We start from the raw sequence: 17,916 nt of genomic DNA, 5'->3' as shown, positions 1-17,916 counted from the left end.
ATATAAGAAAAAAAATAGAATTAGGAGTGTTATTATATATTTATGAATAAAAATATACTTATACACAAGTTCCTTTTGGACTTGATTGGTTTTTAAAATTAAATCCAAAATCTAATCCAATCCATTAAAAAAATGTTTTTTTAATCTGTTTGGTTTTTGACTTATTTGGTTTTTGATTTTCTGGATTGATTTTTTTTTACATCGGATTTGATAGGTTTATGAGTATCTTGGACACTAATCATATTTTGCATTTTGTTGCAATGCTGAAATTTGGGAAATCACTTAACACGATCAAACTAGATTCTGTTGAAAAGCTTTTTGTGGTTTATTTGTAACTTGAAGCCTCCTCCCCAAGGTTTGAGCATGCGAGATTATTGAAAAGTTGTGTATCTTATGGATAGAAAAGTAGAAATATTGTTAGAGCATTAATCTTTTTCTTTAAAAAAAAATCTCGGAAAAGGTTTGATTAAGAATAAGTATAAAAAAGACTAAATGACTTATTTAGTCTTTTCTCTTGTTTGTTTGGTCTTTATCTTTAAAAAATTTAATTTGATCATTTATTTTATTTTTTTTAGTTTAGTTTAGTCTTTTATCTTTTAAAAAAATTATTTGGTCTTTTATCTTATTTTTTTATTTAATTTAATTCTTTATCTTATTTTTTTTATTCAATATTAGAGATAAAAATTAGTTTAGTTGGTGACAAGTTAGTTAAATATTAGTTTAGTTGGTTACAAGTTAGTTATTAATTTAATTAGTTACAAATTAGTTTAGTTAGTTACATATTAGTTACAAGATTATCTATATAAGACTCAATGTATTCATGTAAAAATTGATTTGCCCATTTTGAACATTATCCAAAGTAATACTCAATTTCTCTCTTCTCTTCTTTCTATCTCTCTACCTTCAACTTTATCATGATATCACATCAAAGGAAAATATATTCTTTTTTTTCTTTCTCTTTCTCTCTCTCACACACACTCACCACTCATCATTTTCTTGCTTACGAAAGATCAAAGGTGTTAGTTGTTGACTCTTACAATCACCAATGATAGTCATAATCGGTTGCTCCTCTTCTCCTTTCCGTCACTTCCAACTCAACACAAATTCTAAGTTGAGGTTATCGCAGTTTGTCAACAAGCAAAATATTGCTCACCTGACCATTTCTGATCAAGACAGATAAATCATATGGGCATATACTTGGAGTACCAAAGTTAAGAGCAACCAGAACAGTTTTTGTGAAGATAAAGGATATTAGTGGGAAGCGGAAGAGGAACCAAAACAGTTTCCATTTGCATGGCTAGAGTAAGTCTCTTCATGTCTAGCACTATCCAGTTTTTGCCTAGAAGGTGTTTGATTAAATGCTTCTGAAGATTTTGACTTATTGTTTGGTTTGTTTTGATGATTTTAGCTTCTGCCATGTGTGGTGGTTAAGCGATGTTCATTTGTTAGCTTCTGTCATGAGTGGTTAAACTTTGGTTATTGTTGGTTCACAAAGTGTTTGTGAAAAATTCTCATAGAAGACATATTTTGTGATTCTTCTATTTTGTTGATGTAAGCTTCTGTTCGTGGTGATTAAGCATTGTTTAAGCTTTTTCCATGGATGGTTAAACATTGAATTGTTATTTTGCTTTTGCTCTTGATGGTTAAGCCTCATTACTTCTGCCAAGTGGTAAACTTTGATGTATAGTTTCTGCTTGGTGGTTAAGCTTTGATAGTTTCATGGATTAATAATGATTAATAATGATTTGATGGTTAAACTTTGATGTTTGCTTTGGACTCTTGGAAGAAGATTGAGAAAGCTAAAGTTGGTTGAAGATTTTTAAAAGTTTCTGTTTTGGTCGATGTATTTTCGACATGTTTAGCTATATTCTAAGTTTTCAAACTTTATTTTCATTTCTTTTGATGATGATGTATTGTCTTCTTCAAGCTGCAAGTGTTTTCAACACCTTCGAGCTTGCGGGGTATTGGAGATGAAAATTAGTTTAGTTGGTTACAAGTTAGTTAAATATTATTTTAGTTAGTTACAAGTTAGTTATTAGTTTAGTTGGTTACAATTTAGTTTAGTTAGTTACAAATTAGTTACAAGTTTATCTAACTCAATATATTCATGTAAAAATTGATTTGTTCATTTTGTGCATTATCCAAAGTAATATTAAGTTTCTCTCTTCTTTTCTTCCTATCTCTCTACCTTCAACTTTATCATTCAATTTGATTTTTTTATTTTATTTTTTTGGTTTAATTTAGTCATTCAATCTATTTAAAGATTAACTTCGTTAATCATTTAAAAATATTTTTTTTATTCAGTTTTCTTCCATTTCCCTCCATTCCATTTTTAACAAAAAAGTTTATTCTTAATCGATTGACAATGTCAATCTTAAATAGATTGAATGATTAAACTTAACAAGAAAATAAGATAAATGATTAAAATAAACTTTTTAAAAGATAAAAGATTAAATTGAATTAAAAAAATAAAATAAAGAATCAAATTAAATTTTTTAAAAGAATAATCAAATTGAACAAAAACTAAACTAAAATAAATAACGAAATATCTCATTTGTCATATAAAAAATCCTTTGACAATGCTCTCCAAAGAACACTGCCGCCACACACTCGTATTTACCAGATAAAATTACAGAGATAAGCTGGATTAAGAACACTAAATTGAACTTATTTACTCCACTCATGTTACTCGACACTGTTTTGTGCACATTATTACGCCGACAGCGTGTGTTTGTATCATCAAATGGGGAACTTATTTTAGTCCACTCGTAGTAGGTATTCTTTTTCTTTAAATAGCAAGACCCACTTTTGTATGATTGGTTTTCTCTCGGCTTAAAAAATATTTTTGAACGAGAAATGAAAAAGTTATCAAATGAAAAAAATGTAACTGTAAGGAAATATGTACTACATGAAGGGGATATACCTTAGGAAAAACTTTAGTGGTAGCTCCTCCTAGTCCCCACATATTGTCGCTTGGCGACGTATAATTAGGAACGAAGATGCTGCTGCTAGTGAGGAGTGTCACTATGACTGATGGGGTAATTTTAGAATTACACATTTTTTTATACCAAAGTTATTTCAATTTAACTAGTAGTATGGGATTGTTCCAATTTAATTAGTAATTTTGACTTCAAATTCTAGGTACACTTTGTGTTAAATATTGAGAGAAAGAGTTTTTCTTTAACGGTTATTTTAAAAAGTTCAAACAGATAGATTTGTCTCCTATAAAACATACTTATGGTATTTTAAAAAAAATCTTTACAAAAAAGTAGTTCTATTTAAATTGAGAGTATCTATAGTATGTCATGTTATTTTTTCAGTCAGAAACGGAGGTATGGCTCCCCTTGGATTTTTACAATTAATTTTTTATATGAAAAGCATTTTAAAATTAAAAGAACTAATTATTTTTTGTGAATAACTAACTTTATTTAGTAGGTCTAGTTTCAAATAGAATTATTATTTAAGTATTTTTTTAACATAATGATATATTTTTTTAGATAAATATTTTACTTTATTTTCATAGTCTTAAATGCATAGAGATAGTTGTTTTTTTTTCTTCATAGGCAGAATAATTGAGCGTCATTTTTTTCCTTTTTAATATGAGAAATGATACTTGTAGGTTGTATAAAAAATTGTATTTGCATAAATGATTTTTCAGGATATGTATTAATTAATATAATTAAAATTTGATAATATTTAATTACAAATATTGTGCATAAAAATTTATGTATATATTTGTTAGGCAAAGTTTGAGTTTAATAGTTTGCCCCCCCCCCCCCCCCCTTTGTTTTTTATTTCAGTATATTAATTACTTCTATTTAATCATTTGGTTATAGGCATAATTAGTTTTTCTACACATTTAATTTCATTATTTTAAAGCTAATTACTAAAAAATTGTTTTAATTTTGTATCAGATAATTGAGAGGCCAAAAATAGTACCAAGAAAATGCCAAAGGGAAAACAAAATTGGAAATAATGATACTAATCAACATATTAAGTCTAGTAAACTAGTATCTTTGCTCAAAACCCAAAACATTCTCATAGCAATTTGTGAGCAGAGCTTTTCGCATGGCACGGTTACATCACATTTTGTGTTATTTTTTCAAGTTTCATTTGGTAGTCATTTTACTCATCATCATAATTGCATGAATTAAGTTTAACTAAAAAAAGTCATCAGTCTATAATCTTTGTATTCTGATTATCATTGACAATTTGCCTTAATTTTAAATCGGTTGTCTACCCTTATCCTAAATCTTGATTTAATAAAAAAATTATATACATCACTTAAGAATTAAGATAAAGCACACCAACACTACAACCGTAATGATTTCAGGCTTATTGCGCTAATATCTTTTAGGTTATTCATCTTCTATTCTTTTGAAAAGGTTTTAATTAATTGCATTCTCAACAGTGATGATTGGATAAAACAATTATATCATTGTACACTTTTATTTCCAACTGAACACTATTGATAGCTCTTTTAGAGCACTAATTCAATCAGAAAGCTTGAGGGACCCAAAACAATGAAGGTACCCTCCCTATAACATCACAAAAAGACACCAAAATGGAGTTTGTAATTATGAAATCTTAGTAAGAGCTACACTGCTTTTGGAAAAACTCCACCCTATCACATGCTTTACTATTTCTTCTCATGGTTAAAGAAGAAAGTGACAACCAGAATAAAACCATGTAAATAAATCAAATGAAAACGGCAGAGTCCCCCGCTATCTATTTGATCGTGATTCATATAATCCACTTTACGCGTTTAAAGTGGACTTATATATAAAGAATTGAACAATGTAGTTCAACCTAGGGAAACTAAAAATTAACTTTATTTTATCTTAAAGAATTTAATTAGAATGCAGTGATACTGTATAAAATTTTACATCATCTGTCATTTAATAATAAAACATCATATGCGATAAGAATATTTTTTTAACTAAAATAATTTCTAATTAATTGATCTCAAAGTTAAACAATTACCTTAACCATTGATCTCAAAGTTGAATATATCCAAACAAAAATATAGAGTTATGATAAGATTTGGTATGGAAAATTCTATTGTCTATAATCTTACTCAATTCTAAGCTAATTAATTGAATGTTTAATGTGGTATCTGATTACTAAATTGAAATAAAATATTTTTAAATGTTAAATATTTATTCTTTTGTTCATTTTTTACTTGTTTGAAACTATAAATATTTTGTACAGAAATAGTTTAAGTATTTAAAAAAAATTAAAATTGAAGGAATGCGTTTTAGTGAAGATTCACTTACACAAAATACATGTAATTTCTAAAACTAAATTAAATTGTTATATGTTTTTTAAATCCCAAGAAAGGTATATATACGTTCCACTTTTATTTCATACACAGCTTGCACTCACTTTAGTCACATGAAATTAATTTAGAGTGCAACTTTTTGAAATGTTATAGATCGAACATAGATATTTCTTATATAATGTGTGTAAACTGTAACGTATACTTTTTTTGGTACACGTTCAATTATAAATTATCATTTTATTATTATTGACTTTTTTTTTTTTGTTTCATACTGCAAAATCTGTATTTTTATCTCGTAGAACGAAACTACTAATTACACATGGTCTCGTACGTATTAATTTTGTTTTTAATCACCATGTAGAATATGTTTCCTGCTGTGGTCCATTATTAATATGGGCCACACTGCAATACAATTATATTGAAGAGATATCTATCATTCAGTTATCATGGAGTAACTTTACATAATTAAAACAGCAAGACACTCGAGTGCTTTTACTAAAGAAAATATAAAATTTTACGATCATATCTTAATCTAACGCAGAAAATCAAAGCCATGATGGTGTTCTAAGATGGGAAGACAGGACCCACATACGCCGTTCAATCATGCAACCTTTAAGGGTCAAAGCAATGATAAAGAATTTTGAAGAAATAACTCTAAACCAGAAAGCGTCAGTGTCTTGTAGTAGTGGAGTCTTATTTTTGGTTTTCATTGGGTTGGTGCATATATATTTGTACATGGCCGAAGGACATGGATTAAAAGCAACACAAGAACAATGGGGGGTATTAATAAAACTCAAAAAGTTTTGTTTTTCAAACATAATTAATGTATCTATAGAAACTTGTGAAATAACATATTCTTAGAAATATTTATCCAAATACAGTTATTTTTGACAAGTTGATTGTTTTTTTTTTTTTTAACACAATTCATGAATTACATGGACTGCATTGATGTAATTTATGTGAATGGTCACGATGTGATTGGTACAATCTATAGAAAGAGTGTTTTTACACATGTTATAAATTGGTATTTTTACATCAAATGTAAGAACAAAAGAAAACATTAAACCCAAATAATTACAGATAAGCTGCTTCAAAATTGGGTGCTAAACACATGGATAAATAATCATATGATGCAAGATAAATCCCCAAAACCTTGACATTGCAGCTGAAATTGCAGTCGCAAACCATTAGTTATAATCCTAATATGACCTACTCTAAATATTTAATTTAGATTATATTAATCTATATAGCATATCAAGGAAGAAAATATTTTCGAATTTATATGATGAAGTCACGGGTAAAACAAGATGATTAGTTTGTCCCTTATGGGCCAATGGTTACTGAATATGGATCACTTACAAACTCTGTTTATTATAGTGGTTACTTAATCTACTAGCTACAGCTAAGTACAATAATTTCGGCAGTGTTTTACAACCTCAATGATTTACTACCTAATAATTGATTTGCTACCTCAACAGTGACATAAAGGGAAGGTCAATGGCTTTCAAATTCCTTCCAAGTTTTTGTTATCTTCAATCCTCTGAACTTAATTTAGGTTGAATAATCTCCCACATAATATATGAGATATATAAGGATTGAATCACAATAGAAATGGCTAATGAAATAGGTATACCTTTACAATGTAGTTATGTAGTTCACACTGGCCGTGGAGAGTGGACACCTCTAACTAGAGATGCACATGCTATTGTAAGAGACATTATGTGGATGGATGACCCTGTTGCAGACTATCATTAGCATAAAAAATCCTCATTAAAATTATTGTCAAACAAATGATCATTTGGTGTTGTAGCTTCATCTTTACCAGTATATGAATAATTATGTAAAATATTTTACATTTTGCAGACAATAGTTTTAGAAAATTGGTCTCCTAAAATAAGCAAATAACATTGTATGCACCTTAAATTTTAGGAAATTGAGTTCACAATACGTTTTAAATTAAATAAAAAGCATCATTAAAGACAAGTTCATTTTAGAAGAGCCCTGCCTACATTTTAATGGCTCATAATAGTTGTCTTAATAAGACATGATCAAGTATTTGCAAAATGGACAAACTTCATCTTTAAGTCCATGATATATGTTACCTAAAATTTATAATTTATTTCAACTACACCAGCTCCTCAAAATATAAATTCATTGATGTCATAACAAGATGCTGCTCATAATTGTGAAGCATGCACTCAACATTTTCAATTCATGGATCAAACAGCTAGACACAGTATTATTCCAGACCACTCCCTTTATTCCCCGACAGACTTGGATTCAGTAACATTCCTGCCACATGGATGAGCAAAACCATTGGATTCTTAGATATTTTAACTATTATAAAAGAGTAACTAGTATTTGCACATTGCATTAATAACCTTTTATACTCATATCCAATTACAAGGTATATATTTATATATGATAGTTTGTTGATTTCTATAATAACTATCTTAAAATTTATATTGACTATGATTTCTGATTGGTTAAATGACCATGTAACGATGCATAGAAATTAAATTCATTATAGAAAAAGAAATTCAAAATAAGTGCTGCAAAAAGTTGTTGACAAAAGGTTTTGAAAGCAGAAGAAAAACAAACACATTCTATAATGAAAATTAGCAGTTACACGAAGCCTATCTCACTTGCATTTTACAACTTGTGGACCATTTTACAAGAAACCCCCCCACCCACTATCCAAAGTCAGTCATCATCAATCCATGAAGTAGTTAACTTGGACATTCTTGGGCAAACATGAACCCATGAACCCATCACTATCCGATTTCCTATCTCCTTTACCACCCCAACAAAGTGTAAAACCTATACCCCCTTCCTTCCCCTTATCACCAAAGTTAACTGTCTGTAATAAACTGCTTTGAAAAATGTCTTTCAGCCATTTCTCAAACATGCTGTTAGTAAAATTACCACACCCCACACCAATTTCCTCTATCACCCTCTCCTCTACAGTAAAATTCACCACCACCCCATCATCATCATCATATACCTCCTCAAAAGACTCTTTTATCCTTGACAGAAACATATCTGCCACCTCCCTCTCCCTCTCTGGACCTTCATTCAACTCAAACCGGTTCTCAATTGACTCAAGTGCACCATTCCAGCTCAATGGATCAACCACTGTTTCCCTTGTCAAATCACTTGATATTGGACTACTTCCACCTGTTTTCTCTTCCCCTTCATCATCATCCTCTTCTTCATCAGCTTTCATGTTCAGGTCAAGATGGTTGAAGCTTGAATGCCTTAAAAAGACTTTTCTACCCTCTTCCTTCTCCTCAACCCTTGGATTCTTAACCTTGGTAAACAAATCAAGTATTTCAGCCCTTCTCTTCTGGCCCAAACAATGTGGAGAAGACTCCAAAGTAGGCTTGGTTTCACTTATCTGCAGCACCAACTTCATCACCGAGTCGTTGGTTTTCTTCTCTTCATTGCTCCTAGTGTCACCATTGGTCAGTATGAATATTGCTTGGCCTGAACTCTCCTCAGTCATGCTTAAATTTCCAAACTTTGCAGTTTCAAACCCATCTGCAAGGAACTTCCTGAATTGGGCATCTGCAAAATCCAAACTTTCTATCAGAATCACAAGCTTCTCATGGCTCTTCAGTGCTCCAGCTACCATTTCACAAAATGGGGTTGCTGAATTCTCCTTGTTGTTTTTCAGCATGTCCAAGTGAAGGAGAAAATCAACTGAGCCAAACACTGATTCTGCAATGGCACGTGCCAACCTTGTTTTCCCAATAGAGTCAGTTCCTTGCAACAAAAGCCAAGTAGTGGCACTTGGCTTTGCAGATTTGGAATCAACCAATGCCTCAGCTATGGAAGGAACTGTCTCAGATTGCCATGGCACATTCTCCTGCAACAGTTTACAAATATGAGCTCTTCGCAGTGTTCTATCAGTAGTAGTTATGATATTTTCGACCGTTTGCCCCGAACCACCGAATGTTGAATTTCCAAGAGCAAGAGTAATCTTTACTTCACTATTATTACCTTCCATGCCCTTGAGAGAATCCAAGGCTGTGGATGATGGCTTTTTCTGAGTCACATCACTGAAATTGAACTCAATGGAGCATGATTGCTGGCGCCTGAACCGAGGGACTATGTTGTTGGAGCTATAAGCAGGTTTCGCAGCAGGTGAATCAGCAAAAGATATGGAGCTTGAATCTGTGAAGACACTGCCTTGGTTTGGCCAACAGGGGTATGATGAATTGTAAGGGTAGATCTTGCCATTTGAACTGTGATAATTTCCATGTAAAGTGTTGCTCCATTGGTTCTGAGGCTGCTTGCTCTGGTGCAGACAGTGGCACAGTCTGTTCCATTTCCTTTTCAGCTGAGTTAACTCATCCTGAAAACATTGAATTTGTTCATAAGCAAGTATCTCAAACAATAGAAACAAGAATAAATAGTACATTATCATTCAATCACACAATATTTGGTATAATAAGTTTGTTGATTTTTATAATAATTATCTTATGAGTCATTCAAATAATGATGTCTAATTGATTAATAGTGTAAAACTTTTAAGTACATATGTACTAAATTCTGGAAACAATTTTGTTCAGATTGTAATATACTCCCACTTGTTTTCTAAACAGAATACCTTAACAAATTTATAACTTGATCTTGTTAGAATACTACTAAAAAAATGTGTAATTTGCTAAGATATTCTACAAGGAATATGTTAATACCTCACATATGAATAAGTATTGATAATTAGACCTTATTATACATGGTTAAGATTAAAACACACAACACACAAGTCACTTGGGTGTTTTAAAAAGTGACTTTATTTTAATCTTAACAATTTATGTATTAATGTATGGCTATACCATTCAGATTAGAGGGAATTTTTTTTTTTTTGCTACCTTTAGATGGGCTTCGGTGGTATGAGACTGAAGCCAGGATGGTAACAGTTTCTTCTGTCCTGGTTTGAACAATTGAGCTTCTTTTTCATAATTGGAGGCACATTCTTCACAACAGTTGAGTTTATCCTGCTCCTCCTTGTTGTTACTGAAGAACTTTGTTTCCATCATATGAGATGGATTCTGGGAGATTGTCACCTTTGAATCATGAACACTGCAAAATGAGTGCAGAAAGATTCAATGAACATCTAACAGTAATCATATAGACACTTCTGGAGTTTTGAGTATATTCTGCATCATCAGAAGCTAGTTGGTGTACTTTTCAATATTCTTGCAACATTTTCATGCTACCTTCCAAAATGTTACTGTAAAATCATGTTTGAGAAAATGAAATGTTTGTAACAAGGAATAATATTATATATAACTCATTCTTCTTTATTTTCCTTTTGGTAAAGTATATACGGTTCCTTCTACACAGCACCATGTGAATCCGTAATGTCTAAGAGGTTCTATATATACTGACAAAAAAAAGTTGAAGCAGAAAGGCACTGCTTCACGTCTACCTTACCAACCAACCATTCTTGACAGTGTCTTCTGGCATTAGTCCAGAGACCGTACGTAGTACTTAGCAACAAAATGCAAAGCAAATTAATCTCTCAAATTAATTATTAATTACATTTTTTGGTATTAAACTAATGAAAGTGAACGACGGAGTCTAACTTAATTGATTGAAGAGAGAGGGTGAATTGTTTTAATCCCCTCACACTGGTTTATTTTCCTATAAATAAACAAACTAATGAAAAGTGATTAAACAAGAGACTAATTATTACCTGGAAGCATGGAGGCTCAAGCCAAGTCCACCTGATGGAACAGGAACAGCTTGAAGAGACCACTGAGTCTCAAGAGGGGGTTGCCTCATTTGGCACCTCATGTATGTTTGATAACTTGCTGTGGCCAAAAGCCACACCTTAGTAGTGTTGGAGTCACAAAACAACTTCCCTACTTCAGCAACAAGATGATCAACAACAGGGTTATAATAGCCACAAACACCACCACCTTCCTCTGTTTCACTTGTTCCTTCCACTGTCCACTTCAGGTCTCCAACATAGAAAATGGCTCCACCTCCACTTGATGCAACAGAATCCACCTTCCTCTTCAGTGCTGAGAGGCTCATCTCCACTTCATCCCTCTTCATGAACCTCAAAGAAACCGGTGCAAGCTGAAACTTGATGAAATGTGTAGACTTCAACTCATCAGGGACCTCTCCTCTCTCCAGCTTCCCCATAAGCTCCCCCACAAGACCCTCAGTGAGTGCCACTGAGTCACCAACTATCACAGCGTTCCTCTTCTTCTTCCTCAAGAGGACATCAAGCACCACCTTGATATCGTCTTTGGAAGAAGAAGAAGGTGGTGGTGACTCAGTGATGGGAAACACTGAAGCCTTCTTGAACAAAAGTGGTGGAGAAGGAGAAGTACTAAATTCATTAGAAGTGTAGGCAGCAAGGAAATGGTTTTGCCTGAAAACACTAGCAGTGTTGTTGTTCTCACTGGGGGAAGGTGAGCAAGGAGAAGAGAAAACACCACCACCAGAACTGTTGTAGAAAACAGAAGGTGCTGAATTAGAAGTGTCCTCAATGTTGCTCTTCACAGCAGTGCTTGAAAAACCAGCTTCCCTCATAACCCTACTAACACTAGGGTCATCAAGGATAGATATAATGAGCTGTTCAAGCTCAACCTTGATGGTGAGAAGAGGCTGCTGCTGCTGCTGCTCAATGCAGCCTCTTCTCTGGTGTGCCTGTGCTCTCTTGAGAGCAGCAATGAGAGCATTGGAGAGAGAGGGGTGCTGTGTGTGGAGCAAAGGGCCTGCAGCAGCAGCAGCAGGTGTGGTTGGGAGCCTGTTGAGGGCAACATTGAAGCAAAGCTCAAGGGCTCTGCACTGAAGAGGGTGTGAATGAGAATGAGAATGTGTTTGTGGCTGAGACTTGAGACAAGCCCTTCTTAAGGAGCTGGCTCTTAGGCTGAGCAAAGTTGCAGCAACATGCAGAGGGGTGACCTGTGCATGGCCCCTTCTGCGTGCCAACCCGAGAGAGTGCTTCAACACTGAAGCAGCCTCCGCTGTGAGGGTCTGTTGCAATGTACAAGCTCCTGAGCGCATCACCTTGGATAAAACCCCACCCCCCACACCCCCTTTGTGTTATAAACAAACCCTTTTTTTCTTCAGAACCACACTGCTTCTGTTCTTACTCTTATCTTTGTTTCTCTCCAAACACCACCACCACCCTTTTAGGTTTTAGTCCTTTTGTGATTAGAGGAACCTGCTGGAACTAACTCAACAAAGCTAGTTCTGAAAGATGAGAAGAAAACGTAGAATAAGAATGAGAGAAAGAAAGTGAGAGAGACAGAGTTTGTGTCACAAAGCTTAGAGCAAGTAGTTAAGTTTTAGAAACACAAGACTAGGCCTCACTACTTCTTTATAGTAGTATACTTCTTGTCATTCCTTATTTATTATATTATATTTTTATTTTCATTTTTTTCTTTTAACTTTTGTTTAATTCTCTTTTGGTTTTAGCTTAAAGCAGCAGCTTTTTCTCTTAGCTTTTTTATTTCCACTTCATTGCCCTCTCTCTCTCTCTAGTTTACACTTTTAGGTGCAGTCCATATACTATAATCTAAATAATTATTTTAGTGTATGTTTGAAAATCAAGTGAAAAATATGTTTGAGGCAAAAGTATTTTTGCAAAAGGATTAAAGTCTTTTTTTCTTTTATTTTGTTTTTATCCATTGGATTATATTGAAATGTGTATTGTAAAAATTGTAACTGTAAATCAAACATGTCCGATGTAATGAAGTATTATCTGATTTTTAATACATCGGACTTAATTATTTTCTTAATCATAATTAGAATGTCGGTTTTCTAATCATGTATGGTTTCACTATGTTGGACCTTAATAAAAAAAATACCAATTGCCCCAATGCACACATTGTTGCTGAATTTGAGTTGTATCAATCAGGCATTGTATATAGAAGGGTGAAAAGCTGTAGATAGCAGTCATCTGCTATAGCTGCAACAGCAATATGCATGCATGTTAAAGGATCATATTACAAAGGGAGTATGGAAACTATTTGATTCCATTTCCATTGATTAATTAGATGATATACTTAGAACTAAATTATGTTCTTTTTTATGCAATGTGTGCCATTTTTGTGCAAATGAGGTTGCGTAGGAAATTGGAGAGTACAACACAACAAAAGGGACCCACAATTCAAAATTTTTACTTGGAGTCACAAAGCTTCCCTCGTTCCACATCATCCTTTGAATAGCCAGACAACCCCAGCAGAAATTCAAAAAAAGGTACTAAAGTAGAAAGTTGGGAAGGTGAAAAGAGATAAAAAAAAAACGGAAAAAAAAGTGATAGATTATATAAGCTACATTATTCATACAATATTCTTATTTCTTTTATTTGTTTCTATCACATTAATCATTTTATTTTTATTTTCTGGTCTCATATCTATCTTTGTTATACAAATATAATTTCTTATTAGTAACATATTTTTTTTATCCATAATAAGAATCACATATAAATACTAAAAACTTTATAATAACTCACACGTCCTTAATCAAATCAACTGACTTATAACTCCTTCGTTCTTACTAGTATTATTATATACTATTTCATTATTTGAACTTTGTTTTCTCATTTATTTACTATATGAATATGCAAAGCTACAAATTCAACGACAATGAGGTTTCTGTGAAGAGAAAAAAGATAGTAGTAGTAAAATAAAAGGAACACTCTCTCTCACTCATTCTCTCTCTTCACGCCAATCCTCGTAGAGAGACAGCATTTTATTCCCCAAGTACCCGAAAAGCAACTCTCTGTCTGCTATGCCTTCACAGCATTATTGGATCTTTTTCAGCCCTCTCTCCTCTCTCCTCCTCCTGCAAACTGCAATGACCTTTTTCTATTAATCTCATCTAATTTCCAACCAACCCACTTAGAAAAAAAAAACCTTTTGTGTTACCAAAATAAGGAAGCAGAGAACTGAAATATACTGTTATTATGCATACTCATTTGTGTTCCCATTTCGTTTATACAAACACTGATGCCTCATTTGTTTTTTCTTGCAAGCCAGAAAACATTTCTGTAAGAGTTTTATTATCAACTTTCAGCTATGTAACTTTTTTGACTACTTTCATAACATGTTTTTACCCTTTAAGATTACTCACTTCAATATATATCTCTTTTATTTATTTATGTGTTATCCTCTCTTACTTTTCTTCATTCTTTCTTTTTGGGGTGTGAGAAAGAATATTTATCTTATCTTCATTGCAACAGATTCTCGTCGAGATGCATGAAAGGTAGCTAGGATCTCTTGTGATCTTGAGATAGTACATAGCATTGTATACAATTGTACTTAATTGCGTGTTAAGTTGAATATTTAAATATATATTATTATAAGATTTAATTTTATGTATGCCGACAGATATTTTACTTTTAATTAGGAAAAGAAGATATGCAACTTCAGTAATTAGCTTACTTTGATGAATAAACAAGACTTGGTAATTAAATTTACAGGAACAGAGTGAAAATAATACTAATACAGATATAGAGTCTAGTACTCGGTGACTTAATTACTATAATTGATTAGTATCTTAATTTGAGGCCATAGAGCCTAAAATCGATCCACGAAAATAATAGTATTTCCTGAATTGTATTAACCTTTTTTTTATTTGTACTCGTATAATTTGAAGTCTTACCACGCAAAATAATTAGTAATAACGCACGATTAGACATTCCTTTGACCATCTGAATAATAAGGAAGCATATGGGTCCTCACGTAGTCATATTAATCTGACCTTGCAAGATTCGAAGCATAATGAGAAATTAATCATTATATACCTTTACTTTTAAATTTATCATTTTTAAAGAGAAAAATGGGAGAGATAAAAATTAGGGAATGTGGAGAGATAGATTTTGGAAGTATATATATAGCGTGGATTCCAAGGTTAGGATCTGTTTAAGAGTTTAAGGTATAATTTGAAGAATAAAAAGAAACAAAAGGAGAAAAATAATACTAAAAGAGTATAGATCAAAAGCATATATTCTCATTATGCAACTTTCTTATTCCCCAGTGCATTAAAAGAGCCAAAAGAATCTGCTAGTTAATTAATGCCCTATATAACAAAGGAAGTGCTACGTTTGAAAGTATGGAAATTCAAATTATACTAAAGCTTTCAAACAAGTACCATAGGGATGATTGAACAGAGAATATTATTTCTAAAATAAAATTATTATTATCAGAAGAAATATATTTAGTCAGCACAGATCAGCAGTTCCTGTGACGTTTAAACTTTTGAGATTGAGTAAAAATTAATTAGCTCTTCTTTTGCAGTCAAATTCATTGATACATAGCATCTGATGATATATTACTTTCTAAAAAGCTTATTTATTGAATAGATCATATAATTAACATGCCCTTTTGAGTTTAATGTCTCTTGTCGTTTTTACATTTCCCTCATGATTGAATGCTTCATATACATGATCAGATAGCTTATTGCGAAAACATTAAGAAAAAAAAGCTAAAACAAATGAGCTATATCATAGTATGTGATCAGGTGGGGGCATGTATGTTTGTTCTTTGAGCACTCTTTTTTATCCTTTTCGTATAATTCAAAATGGAGCACCCCTAATTAAGTAGATAATTATAGAGGCTGGCATGGCTCATTTTGGGGTCATCAATGCCCTCCAATAATCCTTTTAAAAGGATATGTGGTTTTGATTGGCAGGGGGTGCCCAAATCATTGAAACATTATATTTGAAAGTTTGAAAAGTGGTGAAGACAATAGGGTTTCTCTACTTAGAAGAAAAGTATCTCCTTTATGCATTGATTGTGAATGTGCAGTTTTTTTTTCCTTTCATTGTGATCTAATGAATCATGCTACATCTATGGACTCGATCAAATGATTTGGTTAGCATATTCCCTAACAAATTTTCAACAAAGAAGGAAAGTGAAAATTTTGAGGCTTCATTAACCGAGACAGATCAGGCCCACTTACGTTACAAATTAAGTTTTACTACGAGGGATATGTGACACAAATGTAAGGGATTTAACATTTAATTAGGAACTTGGATTAAAAAACAACAAAAATTCTTTACATGTTCACAATTTCAATTGTGTGAGATAAAGGGGGGACCACCACACATATGAAGACGTTTGGAATAGACGGCTCCACCCAGGGTTATGTATACCCCAGCACTTATTTACAGCTGGGAACACTTATAATATGATTAGAAACAAAACAAAACCAATTAAAAGACATGCTTAAATTATGCTTAAATGTCAAATTTTGTGTCTTCTAAAGTAGAATTCATCTTAAAAGTAAAGTAAAAAGTTGTAACTATTGATCTCTCACTTTACCAAAAAAAAAGAAAAGAAGAGAAGGTTATAACTATTAATTACTAATTAACTATTAAAACTATGATTAAATGTTTGCATATATATGGTAAATTATGAGCTTGTTTAGATTTCAACAGTTGAACTTGTAATTAATTATTATAACTATTCACTTTACTCTTTAAAGTGAAAGATTCATTTTAGAAGAGTTAAATTAAATGGACCAGGAACTTAAAAAATTAAAAACGATGACATTTTGATGACCATCAATGCCAAAAAGTCAAGTGACAAAGTGAAGATATGTATATTGGGAGTACCCTAGAATTATAATCAATATTGATGACTTCATTCTTTATTAGATAACAGATCAAGGATAATCTTTAGGTTGCCATAGTCATAAAGAACAAAACCTCATAAAAAAGAAAGATTAAGAAGCTCACATATCAAGAACAGCTGGAATTAATGCAAGAGTTGGTTTCTTATACTAAGGTGATTCTTTATTTTAACTATTAAACGAATCCAAATATAAAGGCTAGCTGAGTGCAATGAGGAGCTAATACGCTTTTAATAAAGTATAAAAAGTCTAAATTTTCAAGAAAATAATCGTTGAAAAGTTTACTTGATAGTTGATATCCATGAGACTAGTCTTGTGACAATTCGATCTTATAAATATGTTTTAGTCAAAGATTTTTTTTTTCTTCAAAATATTATAAAATCCGTTATTGGAGGAGCTGTTGTTGAACTCGATTACAGTATCCAATACAGTTTCTTCATATACATGCGCATGAAAATGAGATTAGTGCTCTTATGGTAATTAATTTAACTCAAAAATTAAGGGGGAAAAAGAAGAGTTTAATTATATGGTAATGAGACGTTACATGAAGTTTCTTTTTCATTTCATCCTTTTGAATGAAACTAGGTCTTAATTAGACAGCCGCAATGGCACCCTATGTTGGGTGATGATCAAACGAATCTTCCTTGATTAATATAAAGTAACATTCTTATGAGTGTTCATAGGATATTATTATGGTGATAAAGTGGATTCATTTTGCACAAGAATATGTATGAACAAATGCGATTAACAGAAAAATCAGAAAGTAAAAAAGAAATTCGTTTAATTTGCATGATGCATGTAAATTAAGGAAAATGTATCGTTGAACCGGTGCATCAGCAACTTGTACGACACGTGATTAAATAAAGCAGTATATTATTTAAGAATAAAATTTAGATACAATTAATATCATTAATATTAACAAAATTATTTTATTTGTTATAAGCACTGATGAACATATATATGTATATATATTGTGTTTTGCAATTAATTTACTTTGTTTTTAAATTTAGTTAAACTTTTTTGGTTAAATA

The 17,916-nt window shown here is 32.0% G+C and overlaps 1 protein-coding gene across 1 annotated transcript; it reads right to left on the bottom strand.

The window, feature by feature from the left end:
* Positions 1-7,843: 7,843 nt before the first annotated feature.
* Positions 7,844-12,598, bottom strand: LOC114388294 (protein SMAX1-LIKE 4-like). Its single transcript, XM_028348708.1, has 3 exons — positions 10,986-12,598; positions 10,159-10,369; positions 7,844-9,638 (listed from the first exon to the last, which is right to left on the bottom strand). The coding sequence occupies exons 1-3, from the start codon at positions 12,308-12,310 to the stop codon at positions 7,995-7,997; spliced, it is 3,180 nt and encodes a 1,059-aa protein (XP_028204509.1). The 5' UTR covers positions 12,311-12,598; the 3' UTR covers positions 7,844-7,994.
* Positions 12,599-17,916: the final 5,318 nt, after the last annotated feature.

The sequence above is a fragment of the Glycine soja genome, chromosome 15 (genome assembly GCF_004193775.1).
Source record: "Glycine soja cultivar W05 chromosome 15, ASM419377v2, whole genome shotgun sequence".
Taxonomy (NCBI): Eukaryota; Viridiplantae; Streptophyta; class Magnoliopsida; order Fabales; family Fabaceae; genus Glycine; species Glycine soja.
The sequence above is the reverse complement of the archived record's forward strand: the minus strand, read 5'-3'. Positions and strand labels throughout refer to the sequence as shown.